This window comes from Portunus trituberculatus, chromosome 18 (genome assembly GCF_017591435.1).
Source record: "Portunus trituberculatus isolate SZX2019 chromosome 18, ASM1759143v1, whole genome shotgun sequence".
Lineage (NCBI taxonomy): Eukaryota > Metazoa > Arthropoda > Malacostraca > Decapoda > Portunidae > Portunus > Portunus trituberculatus.
In genome coordinates, this window is record NC_059272.1 from 23,593,039 (window position 1) to 23,620,985 (window position 27,947).

At 39.6% G+C, this 27,947-nt stretch overlaps 3 protein-coding genes and 1 long non-coding RNA gene across 11 annotated transcripts in view; 1 reads left to right on the forward strand and 3 right to left on the reverse strand.

Annotated features, from left to right (window-relative positions):
* Positions 1–5,661, forward strand: part of LOC123505500 — a 19,815-nt gene extending 14,154 nt beyond the window's left edge. For 4 of the 5 annotated variants that reach the window (XM_045256841.1, XM_045256844.1, XM_045256843.1 and 1 more), the window contains exons 8-9: positions 133–306; positions 1,830–5,661. In XM_045256841.1, coding sequence (XP_045112776.1) covers positions 133–306; positions 1,830–3,695 — 2,040 coding nt within the window. In that variant the 3' untranslated portion in view covers positions 3,696–5,661. The remainder of the gene's footprint in view (positions 1–132; positions 307–1,829) is intronic. The other variant, XM_045256845.1, reaches the window with a different exon arrangement.
* On the reverse strand, positions 3,366–14,053 carry LOC123505502. 2 transcript variants are annotated; one of them, XR_006675170.1, is made up of 21 exons: positions 13,918–14,053; positions 13,678–13,756; positions 13,320–13,438; positions 12,991–13,140; positions 12,759–12,865; positions 12,442–12,561; positions 12,112–12,259; positions 11,882–11,988; positions 11,190–11,690; positions 10,959–11,029; positions 9,972–10,119; positions 9,680–9,853; positions 9,414–9,532; positions 9,077–9,226; positions 8,840–8,950; positions 8,458–8,623; positions 8,011–8,151; positions 7,772–7,877; positions 7,110–7,543; positions 6,866–6,938; positions 3,366–3,503 (listed from the first exon to the last, which is right to left on the reverse strand). It is a non-coding gene; the product is annotated as an uncharacterized LOC123505502 (long non-coding RNA). The 2 variants fall into 2 exon arrangements; XR_006675171.1 differs by having other exon boundaries at positions 13,636–13,756.
* On the reverse strand, positions 14,038–15,656 carry LOC123505391. Its single transcript, XM_045256610.1, has 4 exons — positions 15,444–15,656; positions 15,104–15,252; positions 14,206–14,354; positions 14,038–14,061 (listed from the first exon to the last, which is right to left on the reverse strand). The coding sequence occupies exons 1-4, from the start codon at positions 15,497–15,499 to the stop codon at positions 14,038–14,040; spliced, it is 378 nt and encodes a 125-aa protein (XP_045112545.1). The 5' UTR covers positions 15,500–15,656.
* A 1,754-nt stretch (positions 15,657–17,410) lies between these two features.
* LOC123505501 lies at positions 17,411–20,120 on the reverse strand. Of its 3 annotated transcripts, none has more exons than XR_006675167.1 (9): positions 19,861–20,109; positions 19,479–19,629; positions 19,178–19,325; positions 18,884–19,038; positions 18,501–18,642; positions 18,261–18,404; positions 17,930–18,145; positions 17,667–17,804; positions 17,411–17,527 (listed from the first exon to the last, which is right to left on the reverse strand). XR_006675167.1 is itself a non-coding variant. In XM_045256846.1 (5 exons), the coding sequence occupies exons 1-5, from the start codon at positions 19,908–19,910 to the stop codon at positions 18,914–18,916; spliced, it is 408 nt and encodes a 135-aa protein (XP_045112781.1). In that variant the 5' UTR covers positions 19,911–20,120; the 3' UTR covers positions 18,649–18,913. The 3 variants fall into 3 exon arrangements, 1 of the variants encoding a protein (XP_045112781.1); XR_006675169.1 differs by having other exon boundaries at positions 17,693–17,804; positions 19,861–20,108; XM_045256846.1 differs by lacking the exons at positions 17,411–17,527; positions 17,667–17,804; positions 17,930–18,145; positions 18,261–18,404; positions 18,501–18,642 and having other exon boundaries at positions 18,649–18,958; positions 19,023–19,052; positions 19,495–19,629; positions 19,861–20,120.
* Between the last annotated feature and the right edge of the window lie 7,827 nt (positions 20,121–27,947).

Below are 27,947 nucleotides of genomic sequence, written 5' to 3' on the forward strand. Positions count from 1 at the left end.
TTGACTGCAACTAACTTTCAAGTAAAGAATTCATATGGACAGATTCAGTATTTCTCAGAGATGAGGTAGAATATGGATTATTTTTTATTTAATGTGTTATATTTTTATCTTTACATTAGTGTATGCTTGCAGATCAGTAGCTTGACTTTGCCATCCCTTGCTACACATGAGCTGAATGTGGAGCAGGAGGAGCAGGGCCTCAATCCCGACCATCACCTGCTGGAGGATGGTGCAGAGAAGTACAAGTGTCGCTTCTGCTCCCTTAAGATGTCAGTGCTTGCAGACATCCAGACACACATGCGGGAGGTTTGTATGCATGTCTTACCTTTTTATTTTTGTTGGTGAGGCATGAGTGTATGGAGGTCCAGAGAGATTCCTGATTTGCCAGATACACAATGACTTTTGTCAACCAACAACATTCATGGTAGACATGCATGCTCAGTCTGTTTCTTACCATTGATATCTAACGCTTGAAACATTTTGTGATACAGTAGCTGTGTTTGAATACATAATACAGGAGAGCTTAAGTGATCAGCACTGCACTACTAGAAGTGGTATACAAGGTTCATCTTTTTTCTTGTTAAAACAGTCCTGAATACTTTACTCTCTCAAAAACACATGTTGCCAGCATCATAAGGTCATATTTTATGCACTATAATGTTGTAGGTACTGAAGATGTCTCATAGTGTGAGGAGTCCTTATTGCAGCTGAGGTCCAATCATAAGCCAAGGTTACTATTTGAATTACTTCATTTATTTATTTTACTTAAGGTCCGTCCACACTAGCGGGCAGTGCATGCGGGCAGAAGCGAAGCCTTTGCCCCGCTGCAGACGAGCAAACTTTTCGTTTGTAGACAAGCGATTTCACCGGGCACTGCTCGCCAGGCCCTGCAGTGCGCCACTGCCAGACATACGAGGTTACAATGTTGGCTTTATGTCCATGACTGCCAGTTTGCCAGTCTTTACACCAGAACATCATGTCTACCTCTCCGTCAGGCCAGAATCAGTGGTCTAGGAATGCAGTACTGCTGCTTCATTGTTTATTTTTTACATCTATGAATTTGAAATTAAGATGGCATTTACAAATGTCTTACTACTAGCCTGACCATTGTGAATGATTCACACTAGAACTTAAAGTATGTAATAGATCCTTCTTTTAGTGATTCACATTAGAACTTAAAGTATGTAATAGATCCTTCTTTTAGCCATTGTTTTTTTTTTTTTTTCTTTTCCATAGTATGTTGTATGTTTATAAAATAGTTTCTGCAAATTGTAAAGTTATTGCTCCAAGATTTGTGAGAAACTTAAATTCCACTTCCACTTACATATTAGACAGTATTCTTGTGACAAAATAAGCTGGAAGGCAATGTGGTAGATAATTCAGTAATATGCAGTAGGTGAAAACTACTAAGAGATCTAAGAGATATAGGAAGCTTCTATTAGTAAAACAAGAATTCTTTAATATGAAAAGAAGAATTGAGTGTTGGGAGGTAAGCAAAGGAACATTGAGCTAAAATAATTTTTTTCCACAAGCCAGAGTTAGTGGGAGATGTCTGGTTGTTTTGGTTAGTATTAATGTTTTATTTGTTTGTTGTTTAATTGGTCGTTGTTTAATTGGTTAGTATTTTAATGTTTTATTTGTTTGTTTAAAATAAAATGTTCAAGGATTCTGCTTTTTGCCTTTTTCCAAGTGGAGAAGGATATTTTTTGAGAATGTAAATATAATTTGTCATAGTAGGCTCATGTTTTTATTGATTTCAAATATACATACTATGTAAACACACACACATTTCCATAGTTGTTTATAATGCCATTTGCCTTCCATTTCAGATGCATCCTGAGCGCCTGTATGAGTGTGAGGTATGCAAGGAGAGGCTCACCACAAAGGCAGATTTATTGTGTCACTTAGAACAACACATAGCATCTGGGGAGAAGCCGTATGTCTGCACAATGTGTCCACGTAAGTATGCTCTCCCTAGACAGCTGAAGGAGCACATCAGGCACCACATGAACAAGACCTTTGGCTGCACGCACTGTTCAAAGCGCTTCCGGTCAGAGGCAGCGTTGCAGGAGCATTTCAACGTTCACACAGGCAATCGTCCATATGCTTGTGACCAATGCTGCAAAAAGTTCACTTCAAAGCACATTCTCAAGACACACATGAAAACCCATGGTGTTCGTCAGAGGCCCCACCAATGCAGAACTTGTGGTAAGAATTTCCTTACCTCTCACCATTTAACAGATCATCTAAATGTCCATGAAGGTAAGAAAAATTACATATGTGAAACATGTGGAAAAGCTTTTGCCACCCAAAGAAGTCTAGATCTACATGCCATCACTCATTCAGGAGTGAGAAACTTTTCTTGTTCAATATGCCACAAACGCTTTGCTAGAAAAGGTGAAGTGGAGGACCATGAAAGGACTCATACTGGTGAGAAACCATTCCAGTGTGAAATCTGTGGCTCCACTTTCAGTCAGAGGAGCAATCTTCAGTCCCATAAGAGAACCACTCATTATCAGGAAAAAAGATATCAGTGCAATCAGTGTCACAAGGCTTTCAAAAGGAAGAGGCTACTAATGTACCATGTGATGAGTGTGCACACAGGCGAGCGGCCACACAAGTGTAAGCAGTGCAACGCTGGCTTTGTGTATCCTGAACACTATAAAAAACATCTCAGGATACATACTGGGGAGAAACCATTTAAATGTGATATATGTGGAAAAACTTTCAATTCAAGGGACAATCGCAATGCACATAAATTCATACATTCGGATAAAAAACCATACGAGTGTATGCTCTGTGGTATGGGATTTATGCGAAAACCCATGCTGGCTTCCCACTTGCAACAGCATGGCCACACAGATAACCTAGAAAACTACATTAAGGTCAATCCCCCCACAGTAGTAGCTGCTGAGGGAGGCAAAGGGGAAGGGGGAACAAGTCCAGGTACTACTGTCCGTACCATGAAGTTAGACGAGGACCAGAGTCTTGAGCCAAGCTTGGATGGATCAGTGCAGCTGGTGCGGGGTGGGGTGAGGGACGGAGAAACTGTGGAGGTGGTGTCCAGACCGGTCCACATAATAGAAGCGGATGATTTGCCTCGGTACATTATTCACACTACTGGTGGTGGGGAGCGGACAGAGGAAGGTGTGGGCCATTTCTTTGCCTCTCTGCAGGGACAGGTGGTAGAGGTACGGGCAGAAGACCTTGAAAGGTATACAGACCTCACCCCTGACCAAATGACACAGGTTGCACAAGTTGCTGCTCAGGTAGTGACAGGTCAGCCAGCCACCAGTGGAATACAGCAAGTGTCTGTGTCAAGTGATCTCCGCCCATTCAACATTCAGCTGGAGCCAGCCACCAGGGAGGTCACATTGCAGACTCAACCAAGTAGCTCACGGGAGGTGTCGGCCTCCATTGGAGTTGCTACAGGTACTGTCACTACCCGGGATGTGACCCTTCCCACCATCAGCCATGTGCAGGGAGGCAGTGGGGCAGCTGTTCTGGTGGGAGGTAGACAAGTGAATTATGAACCTGGAGGCCTAGGACAAGGGACCTTAAGAAAAGTGCTGACAGACAGAGAGGAGCTGCGCACAATATCTGTCCACAATATGGGACAATCTGACACACGCAGTGTTCGCCACTGGCAGCAGCAACCTGTTACCACGCCTGCAAACAACTTCATTGGGGATTAAGGTTTGAAGTTATTCCTTTCTATTTTTTAATAAGTAGTTAGTGGTATTATGAATCATTACTTAGGAAGTTGTTTGTTGAAGCTACAAAAATTGAGATATTTTTGAAACATTGATAAATTAATTGTTGAAGTTTCAGAAAAGTGTTCCATACTGTTATAAGAAAGTTTTGTACATTTAAAGTTTAGCTTCACATTCCCTTGATATTTAGATGGAAAAACTATTTTTACATTATTTTTGTGGAATGAATGTAGAAAGATTACACTTATGCATGCATAACTGGCCTTGATATTAGCAGTGATTCATTGGGGTGAGGATATTTTTGTACAATTAATTACCCATCCACCCCATTGACCATTATATGCCACCATTAGAGGTGGCGATTGTATTAAAATGAAAACAAACAAATAACAATTGTGAAATTTACCACAGAACAGTAACTCGTCTGTTTGTGCTTCCATTTTAGTTGTGAACTGCAAGGAGCCTGTGGCAAAACCAACACATTTCTTAAGGAAAAAAGTATACATGTTAAGACAGTTCATAGTTTTGTCTTAACATATGTACTTTTAAGAATTATAGGATGCTTCCTTTTTAGTCATGGTTCTTAGTTATCTGAATTTTTTTCACCTTGATTTCTTGAAATTTTGCCTAATTATGTGAATAACAAACCTAAACCTAAGAAACTGTGCCTCATCCCTTAGTGTTTCACCAAAGACAGGTTACTGAGATGTGCAATAACTCAAAATTCTGGTCAGTACTTTGATGGGCCAGTGTTTGAAGACGCTCAATATCAGGGCCTGATATAGCATATGGTTAGTGAGATTTTTTGAGCCAAATAGTCAATTCACTTTGGGAAATTTATTTGTCATCCACTGCAAGATTTGACTACTTGGTACTCTTAAGGGATTGTAGACATCTGCTTACAGAATCTCTGCATTTTGTAAATATATGTAATCAGTGATACTAAGAATGTATGATAAAAATGGAACTATAATCAAGATAATAATTGAGTAAAGATTTTCCTTGAAGTATGAAAAGAAAGTGTCACACTATAGTGATGGATTCAGTGAACATTGAGCCACACATTCAGTCCATTGGAATTCATTGGTGTTGGCACATTTAGTCTGTATTGCAATAAATCACTTCTGATTTTACTTTCTTGCCCTGCAAATAGAGGGAGATGGCTTTAGTACTGCAGATTTCTGGTTTGGCTATGTAACGCATCCAGTGAAATTTAATAAAAACAGTGGAATCTTCCATTTCTAGTTAAGAAATCTTGTAAGATGAACACTAGTACATACTCACAGAAAACTTGACAGTTTATATCTGTTGGGTATGACAGAAGGGAAAACTTTTGAAAGTAGTGACAGACATTGTGGGCAACATTTCTCACCATAATAAGTGTGGCATTGAATTACTCTGCCATCAAATGCCATCAAATAACATGTTTCCTCTCTATTGTTGCAACTCATGTACTTTATTTACAATTTACCCCATTTCTTATTTTTGTTCATACCTCAACATGCACTGTTAGAACAAGACAAAATTAATATTGCTCTACATTCCCTTGCTGTGAAGTCAGTATATATCACATTTTGACCTTTCAACAATGTCAGTATCACTTACATTTTTCAACATTTATATAATTTTGTGTGATGTAATTGTTTTGGAGACATTTGAATGGTGGACAATGAAAAATTAAAAGTTTATGCCTTTCATATTGATGCAAATGAACAAGGGAGTATTCTCATATTCCTCATTTGTATGTGCATTATTAACAAACCTTCATTTTGACATTTGTGGAATCCACAAGATTTGATCAGCATTGTCACAGTAAAGAAAGACCCAGTACAGAAAATTACTCAAGGATTTTATCATTCCATAGTAACTTTTTTACAGCTGATATTAATGTTGTACATATGTATGAAGAGTGAAAGTACACTGTATATGAATATGAATAGCTTAATTATTTTGTGTATTATTGCAGTTAAGTTAATTTTCCTTTTGTGATGTGTACAACACAAGTTTCATATTTTGTGTTGACATTGCCATATACATCACCATTGTATTATATTTTTTTTCCAAACAGTCTAAGGTAAAGGCATCTTGTTTGAAGTTAAGATCATTTTGAAAAATTATCAATCAAATTTGTGCCAGGGTCTTTCAGGAAGTTGGATATTGGTTTCTTAAGATCTTTCATATCTAAGCTATGTCCACAAGTAGCAGGGAGCACAAGAAAGCTGCCAGCGCTCACTGATAGAGCTTAGTCTGGACATAGCTTAGATGTGGAAGTCTTGAGAAGGAACCAATATTCAGCTTATTTGAAGTCTGTGGCACAACTGTAGTGTTCAGAGTTGATCTCAGCCAGTCAGATGAATATACTGGGTACTTTGTGCAGTACCAGTGCTGGCATGACAAAGGCTTCCATGCTCTAAGGGACTTGCATAACAGGTTTTTTGCTATGGGTCAAATTAATACATAATTCATAATTTCTTTAACCTGTAGGATGTAACTGGAAACCTACACCAACCTGTAGGATGTAACTGGAAACCTACACCAACAAAACTACATATAATCATTGTAATAATGTCCAGTTAGTGGTTGTGGAACCAATTCTTGGAGGTGGTGGTGGGGTGGATGGGGAAGGGAGGGAGAGGGGGTCTAGGGCAAGGTGGTGGTGATGGTGGAGGGTTGGTGGTAAAGTGGGGGTCATTAGAGGGGAAGGTGGCACGGGGTGGGTAGGAAAGGAGGGGGGCCATCTTCCAGCTCCAACTCCTTAAAGACAGCAGCCCCCCTCACCAAAATTCTTTATGGAATATCCCTTACTTCCTGGTGTTCAAATTTGACAGGTTGGATATCTGAGCTGAGAAAATATTCAGTATATCTAACCCAGAGAAAATAGGTTTTGTAAGATAAGGTGGTCTTTATTAAGCTACCCGAATTACAATTTCTTTACCTCAAAGACACTCCGGAGAAAGGCCAGACCATGCCGCCAACAGATTTCTTTACCTCGAAGACTCTCCGGAGAAAGACCATGACGACTTACAGCCCACAAAAATTAAAAAAAAAAAAAAAGGGGAGTCTCTTGACTTTCAACTTAAACAGCTTCTATACCAGCACAGAGCTAGCACCAAAGTCTTACAGGTAAGTTACAGCAGGAGCATTTATAATACCTTAAGTGGCGAGATTTGAGAACAGCACGTAGACACTTAGACAGCAAAGCAGACAATTCCCTAGAGGACACATCTGAAAAGAAACGTTAGTAATTAGTATGGTAAAATAACAACTCCAAATATAATTTAAGGCCAAATAGTATTTAATATGCCAAGCTCTTAGCATATGCTAAGATTTAAGAAAAATTTGCACAGGTCTAACTAACAAAATAAAAACCCTACTATTCACTGACGCAATAGTTACCAGCTTTGTCGTCCCAAGCTCCAAACGTGCACTTCGTAAGACCACAGCCCGGAAAGGAACACGTGGGAACGAACACGGAGGAACATCTAATGACACGGGCCACCCATACTCTTCAGAAATTTAGGAGAAAAAAAAAACGCATCTGCAAAGGAAGTGATGGAAAGTATTGGGAAGGAAAGATATCAATACATTACATGCAACACAGGCTGTATCTGCTAAATTACGGAAATCTATCTATTGGGAAGAAAAGAACCTAATAAAAAATACAAGGTCCATATTATAAACAGACAAAATACGTAACACCGAAGAAGTTACTGGTGCCGTAATCCTGCTCCTCGCGAGGCTGTAAGTAGAGTAACACTGCGATTGAAGGACGCACCCAGCACAGCAATCCATACTCCATCCGGCATCCGCAAAGTAATAGTCTTGCGGGTCTTTAATGGGGGAAAAAAAATTACTAACTGCATTACACACGCTAAGCTAAACTAAAGGCAAGACCAATATTTCAGTACACCACCACAAGCCTCACCAATACAGAACAATATACTTAAAAGACGAAATTATTAGTACCGCAATCCTGCTCCTCGCGAGGCTGAAAGTAGACTGACCAACTCTATTTCCACACCTTTAGACATTGGCTCATCTCCCTACCAACCAATCACCTTACGTATTCATCTCCAGTCACCCAATCACCGCACTCCACACGCATTCTTCCCTCCGAAAAACTGCTTCCTCTGCTTCAATGCTGCACTCGAAACCCGTACATATCTGTGATGATTTCAAACAGAAAACATAGTAATTAATATACAATATGACAAGTTTAGTATAGGATTTAAGAAACAAATTTGCACAGGTTCCAACAAAATATAAACGCTAGTATTCACCGAGTGTTAATACTTACCAGCTTTGTCGTCCCAAGCTCCAAACGTGCACTTCGTAAGACACCACTGCCCGAAAAGGAAGGTGGGAACAAGAACACGGAGGAACATCTAATGACACGGGCCAGCCATAATCTGCACAAATTTAGGAAAAAACGCTGCATCTGCAAAGGAAATGATAGAATGTATTGGGAGGGAAAAACTAATATCAATACATAACATGCAATACAGGCTGTATCCGCTAAGTTATGGAAATCTATCTATTGGGAGGAAAAGAACCTAATGACAAAAAATACAAGGTCCATATTATATACACCGACAAAATACGTAACGTATATTTTTTTTCCAAACAGTCTAAGGTAAAACCATCTTGTTTGAAGTTATTTTGAAATTTATCATCAATCAAATAGTTTCACCCACTGGACAAATTTAAGTAAAAACACTACTATTCACTGACAGGCAATAGTTACCAATACACCGCCAAATTACGTAACATCGACGAAGGTACTGGTGCCGTAATACTGCTTCTCGCGAGGCTGTAAGTAGACTGACACTGCGATGGAAGGACGCACCCAGCACAGCAATCCATACTCCATCCGGCTTCCGCAGAGTAATGGTGTTGAGGGTCTTGAGGCTCTTTAATGGAAAAAAAATTACTAACATTGCATTATACAAGCTAAGCTAAGACCAATATTACAGTACAAAACCACAAGCCTCACCAACACAACAGAATATACTTAAAAAGACGAAATTATTAGTGCCGCAATCCTGCTCCTCGCGAGGCTGAAAGTAGACTGACCTACTCGATTTCCACACCTTTAGACATTGGCTCATCTCCTACCAGCCAATCACCTTACGTATTCATCTCCTCCAGTCAACCAATCACCGCCCTTCACACGCATTCTTCCCTCCGAAGAACTGCTTCACCTGCTTCAATGATGAACTCGGAACACCCGTACATATCTGTGATGATTTCAAACAGAAAACGTAATAATATATAACTCGCCAAGTTGTTAGTATATGATTTAAGAAACAAATTTGCACAGGTTCTAACAAATAAACTAGTATTCACTGACAACCAATACTTACCAGCTTTGTCGTCCCAAGCTCCAAACGGGCACTTCGTAAGACACCACAGCCCGAAAAGGAAGACGTGAGAACAAGAGCACGGAGGAACATCTAATGACACGGGCCAGCCATACTCTTCACAAATTTAGAAAAAAAAAATAAACGCTCCATCTGCAAAGGAAATGATAGAATGTATTCGGAGGGAAAGAAACTAATATCAATACATTACATGCAATACAGGCTGTATCCGCTAAGTTATGGAAATCTATCTATTGGGAGGAAAAGAACCTAATGACAATAAAAATACAAGGTCCATATTATATACACCCGACAAAATACGTAACACCGACGAAGTTACTGGTTCCGTAATGCTGCTCCTTGCGAGGCTGAAAGTAGACTGACACTGCGATTGAAGGACGTACCCAGCACAGCAATCCACACTCCATCCGGCATCCGCAAAGTAACGGTCTTGCGGGTCTAATGGAAGAGAAAAATCACCAACAAATTGCATTACACAAGCTAAGCTAAACTAAATGTAAAACAAATATTACAGTACAAAACCACAAGCCTCACCAATACAGAACAGATTAATATACTTAAAAAATGAGACGAAATAACCAGTACCGCAATCCTGCTCCTCGCGAGACCAAGCAGACATTGGCTCCTCATCTCCCTACCAGCCAATCTCCTTACGTACTCGTCTCCTCCAGTCAACCAATCACCGTCCTTCACACGCATTCTTCCCTCCGAAGAACTGCTTCACCTGCTTCAATGCTGAACTCGATCATCCGTACATATCTGTGATGATTTCAAACAGAAAACGTAATATATAACTCCATAATATATAACACGCTAAGAAACAAATTTGCACAGGTTCTAACAAATATACTAGTATTCATTGACTGGCAATACTTACCAGATTTGGCGTCCCAAGCTCCAAACGTGCACTTCGTAAGACAGCAAAGCCCGAAAAGGAAGACGTGGGAACAAGAACACGGTGGAACATCTAATGACACGGGCCAGCCATAATCTGCACAAATTTAGGAGGAAAAAAAACGCTGCATCTGCAAAGGAAATGATGGAATGTATTGGGAGGGAAAAACTAATATGAATACATTACATGCAATACAGGCTGTATCCGCTAAGTTATGGAAATCTATCTATTGGGAGGAAAAGAACCTAATGACAAAAGATACAAGGTCCATATTATATACACCGACAAAACACGTATATTTTTTTTCCAAACAGTCTAAGGTAAAGGCATCTTTTTGAAGTTTTGAAATTTATCATTAATCAAATGGTTTCACCCACTGGACAAATTTATGTGTTCCTTCTCTCTTGTTGGTATATGTTTTCAAAGTTATTATCCCTACATGTTTCCAAAATTAAGTATCTTGAGCCAATAATAAAAATTTGACCCAAGAAGCAAAACTTCTACATTTTAAGAGTGTTGGTGGTAAGGTGGGGGTCATTAGAGGGGAAGGTGGCATGGGGTGGGTAGGAGAGGGGATGGCATCTTCCAGCTCAGCTCAAGACATCCATTCCCTCACCAAACTTCTTTATGGAATATCCCTTACTTCCTGGTGTTCAAATTTGACATGTTGGGTATCTGAGCTGAGAAAAGATTCAGTATATCTAACTCAGAAAAAATAGGCTTTATAAAACAAGGTGGTCTTTATTAAGTTACCCGAAAGACACTCCGGAGAAATACCACACCATGCCGCCAACAGATTTCTTTACCTCGAAGACTCTCCGGAGAAAGACCATGACTTACAGCCCACAAAAAGTATATAAAAAAGCAAAATGGGGAGTCTCTTGGCTTTCAACTTAAGCAGCTTCTATACCAGCACGGAGCTAGGACCAAAGTCTTACAGGTAAGTTACAGCAGGAGCATTTAAGATACCTTAAGTGGTGAGATTTGAGAATAGCACGTAGACAATCACAGCAAAGCAGACAATTCCCTAGAAGACACATCTGAAGAGAAACGTTAGTAATTAATATGGTAAAATAACAACTCCAAATATAATTTAAGGCCAAATAGTATATAATATGCCAAGCTCTTAGTATTTAAGAAACAACAAATTTGCACAGGTTCTAACAAATATACTAGTATTCATTGACTGGCAATACTTACCAGATTTGGCGTCCCAAGCTCCAAACGTGCACTTCGTAAGACACCACAGCCCGAAAAGGAAGACGTGGGAACAAGAACACGGAGGAACATCTAATGACACGGGCCCCCCCCCATACTCTTCACAAATTTTAGAAAAAACAGCATCTGCAAAGGAAATGATGGAATGTATTGGGAGGGAAAGAAAATATCAATACATTACATGCAATACAGGCTGTATCCACTGAGTTATGGAAAATGGAAATCTATCTATACATGAAATACAGGCTGTATCGGCTAAGTTATGGAAATCTATCTATTGGGAGGAAAAGAACCTAATGATAATAAAAAATACAAGGTCCATAATATATACACCGACAAAATACGTAACACCGACGAAGTTACTGGTGCCGTAATCCTCCTCTTCGCGAGGCTGTAAGTAGACTGACACTGCGACTGAAGGACGCACCCAGCACAGCAATTCCATACTGCGTCCGGCATCCGCAAAGTAACGGTCTTCCAGGTCTAATGGAAGAGAAATTACCAACAAAATGCATTACACAAGTTAAACTAAATGCAAGACCAATATTACAGTACAAAACCACAAATCTCACCAATACAGAACAGAATATACTTAAAAAAAGAAACGAAAATTACTAGTGCCGCAATCCTGCTCCTCGCGAGACCGCAAGCAGACTCACAAACTATTCCCACACCTTTAGACATTGGCTCCTCTTCTCCCTACAAGCCATTCACCGCCCTTCACACGCATTCTTCCCTCCGAAGAACTGCTTCAAAGCTGAAGTCGAACACCCGTACATATCTGTGATAATATTAAACAGAAAACGTAATATATAACATGCAAAGTTGTTAGTATAGAATTTAAGAAACAAATTTGCACAGGTTCTAACAAATAAACTAGTAATCACTGACTGGCAATACTTACCAGCTTTGTGGTCTTAAAACTCCAAACGCGCACTTCGTAAGACACCACAGCCCGAAAAGGAAGACGTGGGAACAAGAACACGGAGGAGTATCTAGTCACATGGGCCAGCCATACTTCACAAATTTAGGAGAAAAAAAAAACGCTGTATCTGCAAAGGAATTGATGGAATGTATTGGGAGAGAGACACTAATCTCAATACATTACATGCAACGCAGGATGTAACTGCTAAGTTACGGAAATCTATCTATTAGGAGGAAAAGAACCTAATGATAAAAAATACAAGGTCCATATTATATACACCGACAAAATACGTAACACCAAAGAAGTTACTGGTGCCGTAATCCTGCTCTTCGCGAGGCTGGAAGTAGACTGACACTGCGATTGAAGGACGCACCCAGCACAGCAATCCATACTCCATCCGGCATTCCGCAAAGTAATGGTCTTGCGGGTCTTTAACGGAAGAAAAAAAAATTACCAACATATTCATTACACAAGCTAAGCTAAACTAAAGGCAAGACCAATATTGCAGTACAAAAGCACAAGCCTCACCAATACAGCACAGAATATAACAAAAAGTGACGAAATTACTAGTGCCGCAATCCTGCTCCTCGCGAGGCTGCAAGCAGACTGACCAACTATTTCCACACCTTTAGACATTGGCTCCTCTTCTCCCTACAAGCCATTCACCGCCCTTCACACGCATTCTTCCCTCCGAAGAACTGCTTCAAAGCTGAAGTCGAACACCCGTACATATCTGTGATAATATTAAACAGAAAACGTAATATATATAACATGCAAAGTTATTAGTATAGAATTTAAGAAACAAATTTGCACAGGTTCTAACAAATAAACTAGTATTGACTGACTGGCAATACTTACCAGCTTTGTCGTCCCAAGCTCCAAACGTGCACTTCGTAAGACACCACAAGCCGAAAAGGAAGACGTAGGAACAAGAACACGGAGGAACATCTAATGACACGGGCCAGCCATATTCTTCACAAATTTATGGAAAAAAAAAAAACGCTGTATCTGCAAAGGAATTGATGGAATGTATTGGGAGGAAAGACACTAATCTCAATACATTACATGCAACGCAGGATGTATCTGCTAAGTTATGGAAATCTATCTATTGGGAGGAAAAGAACCTAATAAAAATACAAGGTCCATATTATATACACCGACAAAATACGTAACACCAAAGAAGTTACTGGTGCCGTAATCCTGCTCTTCGCGAGGCTGGAAGTAGACTGACACTGCGATTGAAGGACGCACCCAGCACAGCAATCCATACTCCATCCGGCATCCGCAAAGTAATGGTCTTGCGGGTCTTTAACGGAAGAAAAAAAAATTACCAACATATTCATTACACAAGCTAAGCTAAACTAAAGGCAAGACCAATATTGCAGTACAAAAGCACAAGCCTCACCAATACAGCACAGAATATAACAAAAAGTGACGAAATTACTAGTGCCGCAATCCTGCTCCTCGCGAGGCTGCAAGCAGACTGACCAACTATTTCCACACCTTTAGACATTGGCTCCTCACCTCCCTACCTACCAGCCTTACCTTACGTACTCATCTCCAGTCAACCAGTCACCGCCCTTCACACGCATTCTTCCCTCCGAACGACTGCTTCATTGCTTCACTGGAACACCCGTACATATATATATCTTCGTTATTATTTCAAACAAACAGGGAACCTAGTAATAAATAATTGACAAGTTGTTTGTATAGGATTTAAGAAACAAATTTGCACAGGTTCTAACAAAATAAAAACACTAGTATTCACTGACCGTTAATACTTACCAGCTTTGTCGTCCCAAGCTCCAAACGTGCACTTCGTAAGACACCACAGCCCGAAAAGGAGGACGCGGGAACAAGAACACAGGAACATCTAATGACATGGGCCAGCCATACTTCACAAATTTAGAGAAAAAAAAAACGCTGCATCTGCAAAGGAATTGATGGAATGTATTGGGAGAGAGACACTAATCTCAATACATTACATGCAACGCTGGATCTGCTAAGTTATTGAAATCTATCTATTGGGAGGAAAAGAACCTAATAAAAATACAAGGTCCATATTATATTCACCGACAAAATACGTAGCACCGACGAAGTTACTGGTGCCGTAGTCCTGCTCCTCGCGAGGCTGTAAGTAGACTGACACTGCGATTGAAGGACGCACCCAGCACAGCAATCCATACTCCATCCGGCATCCGCAAAGTAATGATCTTGCGGGTCTTTAAAGAATAATTACCAACAAATTGCATTACACAAGGTAAACTAAACTAAATGCAAGACCAATATTACAGTACAAAACCACAAGCCTCACCAATACAGAACAGAAGATACTTAAACAGGCGAAATTACTAGTGCCACATTCCTGCTCCTCGTGAGACTGCAAGCAGACAAACTATTTCCACCCCTTTAGACATTGGCTCATCTCCCTACCAGCCAATCACCTTTCATACTGATCTCCTTCAGTCAACCAATCACCGCCCTCCACACGCATTCTTCCCATCGAACGACTGCTTCAATGCTTCACTGGAACACCCGTACATATATATATCTTCGTTATTATTTCAAACAAACAGAAACCTAGTAATAAATAATTGACAAGTTGTTTGTATAGGATTTAAGAAACAAATTTGCACAGGTTCTAACAAAATAAAAACACTAGTATTCACTGACCGTTAATACTTACCAGCTTTGTCGTCCCAAGCTCCAAACGTGCACTTCGTAGACACCACAGCCCGAAAAGGAGGACGTGGGAACAAGAACACAGGAACATCTAATGACAATGGCCAGCCACTCTTTACAATTGAGAAAAAAAAGCTGCATCTGCAAAGGTATTGATGGAATGTATTGGGAAGGAAAGAAAATATCAAAACATTACATGCAATACAGGCTGTATCTGCTAAGTTATGGAAATATATCTATTGGGAGGAAAAGAACCTAATAAAAAATACAAGGTCCATATTATATTCACCGACAAAATACGTAGCACCGACGAAGTTACTGGTGCCGTAGTCCTGCTCCTCGCGAGGCTGTAAGTAGACTGACACTGCGATTGAAGGACGCACCCAGCACAGCAATCCATACTCCATCCGGCATCCGCAAAGTAACGGTCTTGCGGATCTTTAATAAAAGAATAATTACCAACAAATTGCATTACACAAGGTAAACTAAACGCAAGACCAATATTACAGTACAAAACCACAAGCCTCACCAATACAGAACAGAATATACTTAAACAGACGAAATTACTAGTGCCGCATTCCTGCTCCTCGTGAGACTGCAAGCAGACAATCTCCCTACCAGCCAATCACCTTTCGTACTGATCTTCAGTCAACCAATCACCGCCCTCCACACGCATTCTTCCCATCGAACGACTGCTTCAATGCAACACCCGTACATATCTTCGTGATTATTTCAAACAAGAAACGTAGTAATATAATTGGAAAGTTGTTTGTATAGGATTTAAGAAACAAATCTGCACATGTTCTAACAAAATGAAAACACTAGTATACACTGACCGTTAATACTTACCAGATTTGTCATCCCAAGCTCCAAACGTGCACTTCGTAGACACCACAGCCCGAAAAGGAGGACGTGGGAACAAGAACACGGAGGAACATCTGACACGGGCCAGCCATACTCCACAAATTTAGGATAGAAAAAAAAAAAAAAAACGCTGCATCTGCAAAGGAATTGATGGAATGTATTGGGAGGGAAAGACTAATATCAATATATTACATGCAATACAGGCTGTATCTGCTAAGTTATGGTATAAAAAAGAATTCTACATCCTATCTATTGGGAGGAAAAGAACCTAATGACAAAAACACGGTCCATATTATATACATCGACAAAATGCGTATCACCGGCGAAGTTACTGGTGCCGTAATCTTGCTCTTCGCGAGGTTGTAGTAGACTGACACTGCGATTCAAGGACGCAATCCGACGTACCCAGCAATCCATACTCCATCCGGCATCCGCAAAGTAATGGTCTTGCGGATCTTTAATGGTAAGAGAAAAATTACCAATTGCATACACAAGCTAAGCTAAATGCAAGACCAATATTACAGTACAAAACCACAAGCCTCACCAATACAGAACAGAATATACTTAAAAATAGACGAAATTACTAGTGCCGCATTCCTGCTCCTCGCGAGACTGCAAGCAGACATTTCCACACCTTTAGACATTGGCTTCTCATCTCCCTAATAGCCGATCACCTTACGTACTCATCTCCAGTCCATCAATCACCGCTCTTCACACGCATTCTTCCCTCCGAACTACTGCTTCAATGCAACACTCCGAACATATCTTCGTGATTATTTCTGAAACTCGAACACCCGTACATATCTTTGTAATGATTTCAAACAGAAAACTTAATATATTAACACGCTAAGTTGTTAGTATAGGATTTAAGAAACAATTTTGCACAGGTTCTAACAAATAAACTAGTACACTAGTATACACTGACCGTTAATACTTACCAGATTTGTCATCCCAAGCTCCAAACGTGCACTTCGTAAGACACCACAAGCCGAAAAGGAAGACGTAGGAACAAGAACACGGAGGAACATCTAATGACACGGGCCAGCCATACTCTCCACAAATTTAGGATAGAAAAAAAAAAAAAACGCTGCATCTGCAAAGGAATTGATGGAATGTATTGGGAGGGAAAGACTAATATCAATATATTACATGCAATACAGGCTGTATCTGCTAAGTTATGGAAACCTACGGCGAGGAAAGCACTTAAATGATCTATTGGGAGGAAAAGAACCTAATGACAAAAACACGGTCCATATTATATACATCGACAAAATGCGTATCACCGGCGAAGTTACTGGTGCCGTAATCTTGCTCTTCGCGAGGTTGTAGTAGACTGACACTGCGATTCAAGGACGCACCCAGCACAGCAATCCATACTGCATCCAGCAAGTAATGGTCTTGCATCTTTAATGGAAGAAAGTAATGGTCTTGCACATCTTTAATGGTAAAGACCAATATTACAGTACAAAACCACAAGCCTCACCAATTGCAGAATATACACAAGCTAAGCTAAATGCAAGACCAATATTACAGTACAAAACCACAAGCCTCACCAATACAGAACAGAATATACTTAAAATTCTTCCCTCCGAACTACTGCTTCACGAAATTACATATCTTTGTGCAAACAGAAAACATATATAACTGCTCCTTGTTAGTATAGGATTTAAGAAACAAATTTGCACAGCTAACAAATAAACTAGTATTGACTGACAATACTTACCAGCTTTGTCACTTCGTAAGACACCACATGCCGAAAAGGAAGACGTGGGAACAAGAACACGGATGAACATCTAATGACACGGGCCAGCCATACTTTCCACAAATAAAAAAAAAAAAAACGATGCATCTGCAAAAGATGTAAAAACGAATATCAATACATTACATGCAACACAGGCTGTATCTGCTAAGTTATGGAAACCTGTCTACGGCGAGGAAAAGCACTTAAATGACACTAGAAAAATACAAGGTCCATATTATATACCGACATAATACGTAACACCGACGAAGTTACTTGTGCCGTAATCCTGCTCCTCGCGAGGCTGTAAGTAGATTGACACTGCGATTGAAGGACGCACCCAGCACAGCAATCCATACTGCATCCGGAAAGTAATGGTCTTGCGGGTCTTTAATGGAAGAAAAAATAAAACTTACTAATATTGCATTACACACGCTACGCTAAACTACAGGCAAGACCAATATTACAGTACAAAACCACAAGCCTCACCAATACAGAACAGAATATACTTACCAAAAAGACGAAATTAGTGCCGCAATCCTGCTCCTCGCGAGATAGCAAGCAGATTGACCAGCTCTATTTCCACACCTTTAGACATTGGCTCCTCATCTCCCTACCACCCAATCACCTTCCTCATATCCTCCAGTCAACCAATCACCGCCCTCCAAACGCATTCTTCCCTCCGAACGACTACTTCACCTGCTTCAATGTTTCACTGGAACACCCGTACTGTTTATTTCAAACAGGAAACAGTAATATATAATATGCCAAGTCGTTAGTATAGGATTTAAGAAACTAATTTGCACAGGTTCTAACAAAAAAATCACTGACCGTTAATACTTACCAGCTTTGTCGTCCCAAGCTCCAAACGTGCACTTCGTAAGACACAACCCGAAAAGGAAGACGTGGGAACAAAAACACGGAGGAACATCAAGTGACACGGGCCAGTCATACTCATCACAAATTTGGAAGAAAAAAAACGATGCATCTGCAAAGGAAGTGATAGAATGTATTGGGAGGAAATGAAACTAATATCAATTAAATACATGCAACGCAGGCTGTATATTATATACACTGAAAATACCTTACACCGACGGAGAAACTGGTGCCGTAATCCTGCTCCTCGCTAGGATGAAAGTAAACTGACACTGCGATTGAAGGACACACCCAGCACAGCAATCCATACTTCATCCGGCATCCGTAAAGTAATTAATGGTCTTGCGGGTCTTTAATGGAAGAAAAAAATTACCAACATATTGCATTACACAAGCTAGTGCTAAACTAAAGGCAAGACCAATATTACAGTACAAAACCACAAATCTTACCAAAACAGAACAGAGTATACTTAAAAAAGGGACGACATTACTAGTGCCGCAATCCTGCTCCTCGCGAGGCTGAAAGCAGACTGACCAACTGGATTTTCACACCTTTAGACATTGGCTCCTCATCTCTCTACCAGCCAATCACCTTTCTTTGTCATCTCCTCCAGTCAACCAATCACCGCCCTCCACACGCATTCTTCCCTCCGAAGGACTGCTTCACCTGCATTGCAGTCAACCAATCACCGCCCTCCACACGCATTCTTCCCTCCGAAGGACTGCTTCACCTGCTTCAATGCTTCACTGGAACACCCGTACTGATTATTTCAAACAGAAAACAGTAATATATAATATGCCAAGTCGTTAGTATAGGATTTAAAAAACTATTTTGCACAGGTTCTAACAAAATAAAAAGACTTATTTACTGACCGTTAATACTTACCAGCTTTGTCGTCCCAAGCTCCAAACGTGCACTTCGTAAGACACCACAACCCGAAAAGGGAGACGTGGGAACAAAAACACGGAGGAACATCAAGTGACACGGGCCAGCCATACTCTTCACAAATTTAGAAGAAAAAAAATCGAAGCATCTGCAAAGGAAGTGATGGAATGTATTGGGAGGAAATGAAACTATCAATACAATACATGCAACGCAGGCTGTAACTACTAAGTAATGGAAACCTATCTACGGCGAGGAAAAGCACTTAAACAATCTAGAAAAATACAAAGTCCATATTACATACACTGAAAATACCTTACACCGACGGAGAAACTGGTGCCGTAATCCTGCTCCTCGCTAGGATGAAAGTAAACTGACACTGCGATAGAAGGACACCCAGCACAGCAATCCATATTTCATCCGGCATCCGTAAAGTAATTAATGGTCTTGCGGGTCTTTAATGGAAGAAAAAGTTACCGACATATTGCATTACACAAGCTAATGCTAAACTAAAGGCAAGACCAATATTACAGTACAAAACTACAAGCCTTACCAAAACAGAACAGAATATGCTTAAAAAATGGCCGGCGCCGCAATCCTGCTCCTCGCGAGGCTGAAAGCAGACTGACCAACTGGATTTCCACACCTTTAGACATTGGCTCCTCATCTCCCTACCAGCCAATCACCTTTCTTTGTCATCTCCTCCAGTCAACCAATCACCGCCCTCCACACGCATTCTTCCCTCCGAACGACTGCTTCACCTGCTTCAATGCTTCACTGGAACACCCGTACATATCTCCGTGATGATTTCAAACAGGAAACGTAGTAACATTTGAATCAATCAATCTTTCTCTCTTTCTTTAATAAGCCATATAGAAACGTAGAAAAGTAAAATCATAACGAACACTTAAATGGAGTCTTATACATACCATAGAAAGAAATAATCATTCACACCTAAACGGATGAATAAATAAAACTACTTACGACAGCTACGTAAGTAAGTACGAGCACGGGTTGAACTATACGAAGAGTATAAGACACAACGCTATATAGCACGATGAAGCGTGATGTCAAAAAAAAAAAAAAAAAATATATATATATATATATATATATATATATATATATATATATATATATATATATATATATATATATATATATAATATACATATATATATATATATATATATATATATATATATATATATATATATATATATATATATATATATATATATATATATATATATATATATATATATATATATATATATATATATATATATATATATATATTTTGCCATCACGCTTCATCGTGCTATAGCGCTGTGTCTTATACTTTTAATAGTTCAACCTGTGCTCGTACTTACTAGCTGTAGTAAATATCGTATATATATATATATATATATATATATATATATATATATATATATATATATATATATATATATATATATTCTCTCCCTCCCAGCTGCTTGCTCTGTACAAGGGCCTTATCCGCCCGTGTATGGAGTATGGCTCTCATGTCTGGGGGGGATCCACACACACAGCTTTACTAAACAAGGTGGAATCTAAAGCTTTTCGTCTTATCAACTCTTCTCCTCTAACTGACTGTCTTGATTCTTTAAGTCACCGCCGCAATGTTGCATCTTTATCTGTCTTCTACCGCTGTTTTCATGCTGTCTGCTCTTCTGAACTTGCTAACTGCATGCCTTCCCCTCCTGCGGCCTCGCTGCACAAGACTCTCTACTTCTTCTCATCCCTATTCTGTCCATCTTCCTAATGCAAGAGTTAACCAGTATCTTCACTCCTTCATTCCCTACACTGGTAAACTCTGGAACTCTCTACCTGTGTCTGTATTTCCACCTGCCTATGACTTAAACTCTTTCAAAAGAGGAGTGTCAAGACACCTCTTACGTTAACTGGACCCTCCTTTTAGATTTTTTTGTTTTTCTCTTTCTACTTTCTTCTTAACAGGGCCTGGCAACCAGCGGGATTTTTTTTTTCCAACACTTTGTTTGCCCTTGGCCAGTGCCCTTGTAATGTAAAAAAAAAAAAAAAAAAAAAAAATATATATATATATATATATCATCTGCATTCAAGAGGAGACAGAAAGGCAGCCCAGTAGGAGGAGGATTGCACGTAGAACATCGAAAAGGAAGCTTATTAGAAGAACTTGCTTTATATAATTCGGTCCTTAAAATTAATACATTTTTTTTTTTCTGAAATGAATAATGGATCTGAAAGCGAGTAATACTGTATCATTACAAAATGATGGAAGGCTACGGTTCAATGTAAAGGTGAGTTAGTTAAATACTATAATAGAGATAATTGGTGGTTAAAGACCAACATTCGACTGGTATTTGATTATTCATATGCATTCTTGCAAACAAATTTTGTAGGGTGAAAAAATACCATATGGGAAGAAAGAAAAAATAATATGAATCGGAAGAAGAGATGACCACATGATCAGCTTGTTTAGAGAATAGAAAGATGCGTAAAGAGTGAAATGGAAAGAGAGACAAAGTAATTACCATGTTCGAAATAGCTCAAAATGACTTGTACGTAAATCAGTATCATCATCGTGAGGAAGTATTGTACGCACGCTTAAAGTTAATCTATTAAGTTTACTTTCTGTAAAGTAAAAAAAAAACATGTCAATATTATGAAGTTTCTGTGAACAATGGAAAAACTGAAACGAGGGTTTGTTAGTGAATCATTGTGAAATTCTCTATCTCTCTCTTTATCTCTCTCTCTCTCTCTCTCTCTCTCTCTCTCTCTCTCTCTCTCTCTCTCTCGAAGCAACAGATGAATCCCTTGTTCCCAGGATGCCTCCCCTCGCGCCTTCCCCTTCAGGATGATGCATATTACAACACGTGCCTCCCTGCGCGGCGCCACCAGCGCGGCCCGGGGAAGGAATGGGAAGGAAGAATGGAGCAGTGGATGGTGATTATCGGAAAAAAGGGAGCCAAGAAAAAGATTTAGGGTAAGAAGAGAGGAGACAATGAGAACGGGGGAGAGAAAATAGAGAAACAAACACGAATTATGCACTGAAAAGCAAAACAATATGACGAATACCTAGAAAAACCTGTTCTAATCACCAAAAAGTAAAATTGGATCTTCACGTTGCGCAATAACAAAATTATCCCCGAGACATTACGCAAACGAACAATTAAATTATCAATAAGATTTATTTATATATCTTTGAACTTCTATTCGTTTAGCAACTGCCCACTTCCTCCTGTTAGCTTCTTTATCTTACTCCTCTTCCTCCTCTTTCCCTTCTTCCTCCCAAGTTGACAGTTACTTGGAAGTTACTCTTTTCTCTTTCTCTCTCCTGTTCTCTCCCTCTCTCTCATTAACATTCCAGGTAAGACTGGGCCGCGCAGGTAGAGAGCGCCGCCTCACCGTCCTACCGAGGTGAGCCGCTCCCTGAGTATGCACCAACTATTTTCATATCCCGGGTAAAAGTATGCAAGGCTGAGTAAGATAGAGGAGAGGAGCCGAGTGGGTGGAGGGAAGCAGCTTATAGGGAAGGGTACAGCCGGGAGACCAGGCATGGGTACGTGTGTGGATGTGTGAGGAGACGAAAGGGACGATAATAGACTTAATGTAGCGAATGAGAACTAATGGATAATCTGCATCTGTGTGTGAAGTAGAAGGTAATGGAGCTAGGGAAATAGGTAATATGTAATTAATGTAATTATATACAGGAGATGAATAGCTTGTTTCGTTGTTTAGGAGTTCTGTTGAGTGTTGCAATACCAAGAGTTCTTTTCCTAAGTTTGTGTGAGATCAACAAGAAATAATGGAACGAAATACTTACACCTAAAGGGACAAATGAAAATAAGATTAGCCGTCTCGCCAGTTTGATGGAGAGAGAATTAAGGGTTAAGGAAGTTAAAAATTGATGGTAATAGAAATGTTTGATTTTAATTAGTTATCTATTTATCTGTGTAAAGACTAAACAATCAAAGTATTTGCGGAGAGGATAAAAAAAAAAAAAAACTGATAATAAAGGCTTTCTCGTTTTAAGTTGGAAAGAAAGAATGAGACTTGGTATTTATGTAGACGAAAAAAAAAAAAAAACGTCAGTGTGTAGAGAATCGACAGCAGCAGCATCGGTAATTTCCGTACAAAACTTTAATCACACCAGTCCGCCACCGATCCCGGTGCTTCGCTTCGTGGCTTGTTTACCTGCATCTTACAGCCTGTCTGCTTCCCTGTCTTCCTCCCCACATCTCCCTTTTCTCTCCTTTCCTCCTTCTCTCCATAATTCTCTCCTCTCCTCCTATATCTCGCTTCTCCTTCCTTTCTTCCATTCCTTCCCACATATCTTCCTTCTTCCTCCTCTCCCTTCCATATCCCTGTCTCTCACTTCTTTCTCCTTTTCTCCTTTCTCCTATAACTTTCTTCTCTCCTTCCTCCTTTCCTCCCTTCTATAACTATCTTCCTTCCTCTCTCTGTCTCGTTTCTCCTTTCTTTCTTCCTTTCTTCCATTCCTTCCTCCCTGCATCTTACACTTTTTCCTCATTTTCTCTTTTTTTTTTACTTCTCCCTAGTTTCCTTCCCCGTAATTTAGATCTTCAGAGTACACGAGCACCTAACAATGTATGGGGGTTTTAGTTCAGTTTCAAAACCTCGAGTTAAGTATTCGGTACCATCGAAACGGTTCATTTAACAACTTCATTTACAATTGTTTCTTTCTTTTAGTTCGCAATTGTGATATGCAATGCTTAACATGTCGCTCTTCAATAATAATAAAGATAAATAATATGAAATGCAAACCTTGTGTTGTTCATAAATATATAATAGTAGATAGTCCTTTTTTATGTTTTTCATTGTATCTCTCCCCAAATTCGCCATTGTTTATAAGTAACGTAGATAAAATATACAACTTTTCACCACATTTGTCTCTGGAATTTACTGCTTTGCGAGCGCCACAGAAATACATATATATCAGAATTTTTGCAATGACAATACATTAATTACGTGCGTTAATTAACACACTCATTAAGTAACAATGACCTAAGGCAATAATTTGGCGTTGTTGTGATGGCTGCATTCACCTCGCTCTACCTTACTCACTGGCTAGATGAATATCCGCTGAATCCACCTTCATCCGCCATCACCACCAACAACATCACCATTCGAATCACAAGTAATAGTACCATCACCACAATCATTACTTCATTAATATCATTGTTACTATCATTGCTTCCATCACTATTAGTACCATTATCATCACCACCACTCCCCTCTATCAATATTCCCACCACCATCATTATATTTCACTTCCAGTCCTCATCCACCAGTCATTATCACCACTAACATCATCACCACTAACTTTAATATCACTTTACCGTCTACCTTCACTAGAATCATCATAATAACATCACTTTATATTCTTTAAACTTCCTATATTTTCACCACCACTAGCACCACCACCACCATTACCACATTCACACCCAACCACATAACCACACAACCACCATCTGAACCACCAGTTGAAGCACTATTCAAACCTCCATTCAAATTCAAACTCAAAATGCTTATTGACAATTTCGTCGAAGGGAATCAACTAACGCATCAACAAATCAATCTATGCCTTAAGATAACTAATTTTTAAAAATCATCCATATTTATTTACCACTCAACCCTCATTTATCCACTCACTCACCAAAATCTCACTCAGTCCCTCACTCACTCACTTACTCACTCACTACTCCAGCGCTGCGAAGATGATACGGTTAATCTCGCTTGGAAGATCAAATACATGTGTGTTTACTCTAACTTGGCATCTGACCGGATTCTCCTGCCTCGCTGAGTTACCTTTTTGATTATGCTGACTCTACTACTAGTCCTGGGAGAGTGGCGGGAGGTGGAGTGCGTAGGAAGGCTGAAGCAGAGGGTAGAGTACGCAGACCTGATATTAAACAGATAAATATTACATCGGGCAACATGATTCAAAAGGAGTAAGTGGTTGTAAACAAGAGCAAGAGGGGCATGTGCAGGTACACGTTCCAGTTAGAAGTGGGTATATGTAATGGAGGCCTGAAAATAATGAAAGAGAAGGGGAACAGAGAAGTAAAGGATGGAGGATAGAGGGTAGATGGAGGAATAAGTGTGGGAGAGGAAACAATGGAAAGATAAACAGTCATAGATATAGAAATGAAAGAGAAGGGATGAGAGACGTAAATCATAGATAGAAAATATAGAGAAGAGAAATGAAAGCAGACATAAATATGGACGTGAATATGAATCAAGGCAACTATAACTATTAAAAAATGAAAAGAGAGAAAAAAAAAGAAAATTAAAGACGAACAAATTATAGAAGATAAGTAGAGAAACAAAGACAAATATTAATATACACATGAGCATAACCAGGACCAAAAGAGAAAGGAAGAGAGTAAAACAAGAGATAAAAGACGAAGGGAAGGGAGGAGAAGAAAGGCAAGTATACAGATGTAGACAATATAAACGTAGCTTGAATTCAGGTAGAAGTAGCGGGAGTAACAGGGCGGGCAAGGTACGAAGCAAAAGTGGAGTGCTGAAAAAGGGAAAACAGCGTAGAGAGACTTGCCAGGAAATGGACAAAAATACGTGTATGCAGAGAGAGAATGTTCTGAAAAGTTTGCGCTACGCGGTATGAAGTGGGTGAAATAAAAAGGACACAAATAAATGTCACGTTAAAGGAGGAGTAAAGATTAAAGGGAAAATACAGAAAAAAAACACTTTTCTGTATAATCTGAAAATAAACAAGAATGCAAAATACGCTGTAGGCTTGGTGTTGAATTAGTGAAATAAAGGAACACAAATGTATGCCACGCTAAAGGACTGGAACATAGAAAATACAAAAAAAAAAAAAAAAAAAAAAAAAAAAAACAATGCATGTCTAAACTATCTGCCAAATAGATGAATAGCTGCACGCGATATCAAAATGATGAAATATAGAAAGTTAATACATGCAACACTAAAACAATAAAACTTAAGAGGAAATAGAGAAAATAATAACACAAAAAACACCGCATAGTTACCATTTAAAAAAAAAAAAACTCGGAAAAAAAAAGAGTTAAATATTCTCTAGGCATGTGTATTCCAGAATGTAAGTAGATGAAGGAGATATAGATAGTGTCAAGCGTTGGATGCTAAAGAAGGTGAAACGACCCTCTAATAACAATGATAAGTGGCGGTAGGGAGAGGAAGAGGAAGGGAAGCGAGGCAGGTCACGTGAGAGTCTGTGTACGCTGGTATAGGTCATCTCTTTTGACCTCTTTCACCTTCAGTCTCATCCTGCTTTGTCTCACGTCACTTTCATTAATTTTTTTTTTATTTCCTCCTCTTCCACATTATCTTTCATTTTTATCTCTCTCATCTCCATCGTTCCATATCTCTTAATCACTATTAATATTTCCCTTTTCATCTTCTGTCAGTCTACATCTTCCATCACTTCCCTTCATCTTTACCTTCACTTCATCTTTCTTTCTTCCTTTCATCCTACCATCATTTCATCTTTATCTCACTCATATATTCTTTATCAATCTCCTCATGTCCTTATCTTCATCATCCATTCCTTATTCTTTCCTTTCACAGCCACTCATTACATCATCCTTTCTCTTCATCCCTCTTTCATTCATCCACTCAGCACCCTTTACCATTATCCTCACTCTTGCTGCCTACTATGCATTATCCTTCATTCAACTTCCACCTATTTATTTCCTACCCTCCTTCAGCGCTCATCTATTCCACCAACTCAATAATCCTGTAAGTCTCGCCTATCCTTCTAATCCTCATCTCTCCCACCTATTCCCTATCCTTTTTAGTCCTCACCTATCCCACCCACTCTCCATTCTTCCCTTCCACGCTCACCTCTCTCTAACTCACGTCACCTCGCCGGCTCGGGATCGCCGCTCCCCTCTGAGATTCGTCTTACTTTGTGTGCATAACATACGAGGTTTACTGGAAAAGGGGAGCGTCTGGTGTGGCGGCCTGACGGGGCTGAGAGAGCGAGGGAAAAGAGAAAGAGAAAGAAAGAGGGTCATGTAAAAGTAAAGCGTAAGGGAACTGTCTATCCACTTACCTCTTAGATGGATATGGTGACGTAAGTGTGAAGCTGAAAAGGGAGGGAAAGAAATGGTGTTGTTTGGGTGGTGTGATGTGAAGCCTCAGGCCGTATTCTCAAGTATCTCGCAAGTCTTGTCTCAACTACTTTTGAGCAGGTTTTATTGAAGATATTGGAGTTTAAAAGATGTTTTGATGATTCTGGTGATAGTTTTATAAAGAATCTGCTGCATATCAATGGTAAGAATATTGATGGAAATCCTACTATTCATGGATGTGGTCTTGGAAAATAGTTGTACAAAGAGAACAAAGCATTTCTGAACACGGTCATGAAACTTGAAAGTGATTTTGTTATCGCAAAGAAACAAACCTTTCATGGACTCAAACACCCTCAGCATATCATGTTTTTTGCTATGACCATTGTACGCAGTGAATCTGACTTAAACATCCTCAGTACAAAGAGCGTAGCGTAGTATTAACTGCTTCAGAGATCGAGCGAGTAATTACTGGATAATTACACACATAACTTGGTGATCACGCTAAGGTACAATGACAGGTAGGTGTAATAACTAATGCAGTGCCACCTCGAAGCCCTAATATCATAATCACCAAGGAATGAATTAAGTAACATTACCAAAGAATAATTCATGACGAAATTAAATAGGCCTATGTACTACTCGGATGACAAGCAGCCTCTCCCTTTAATATCTTA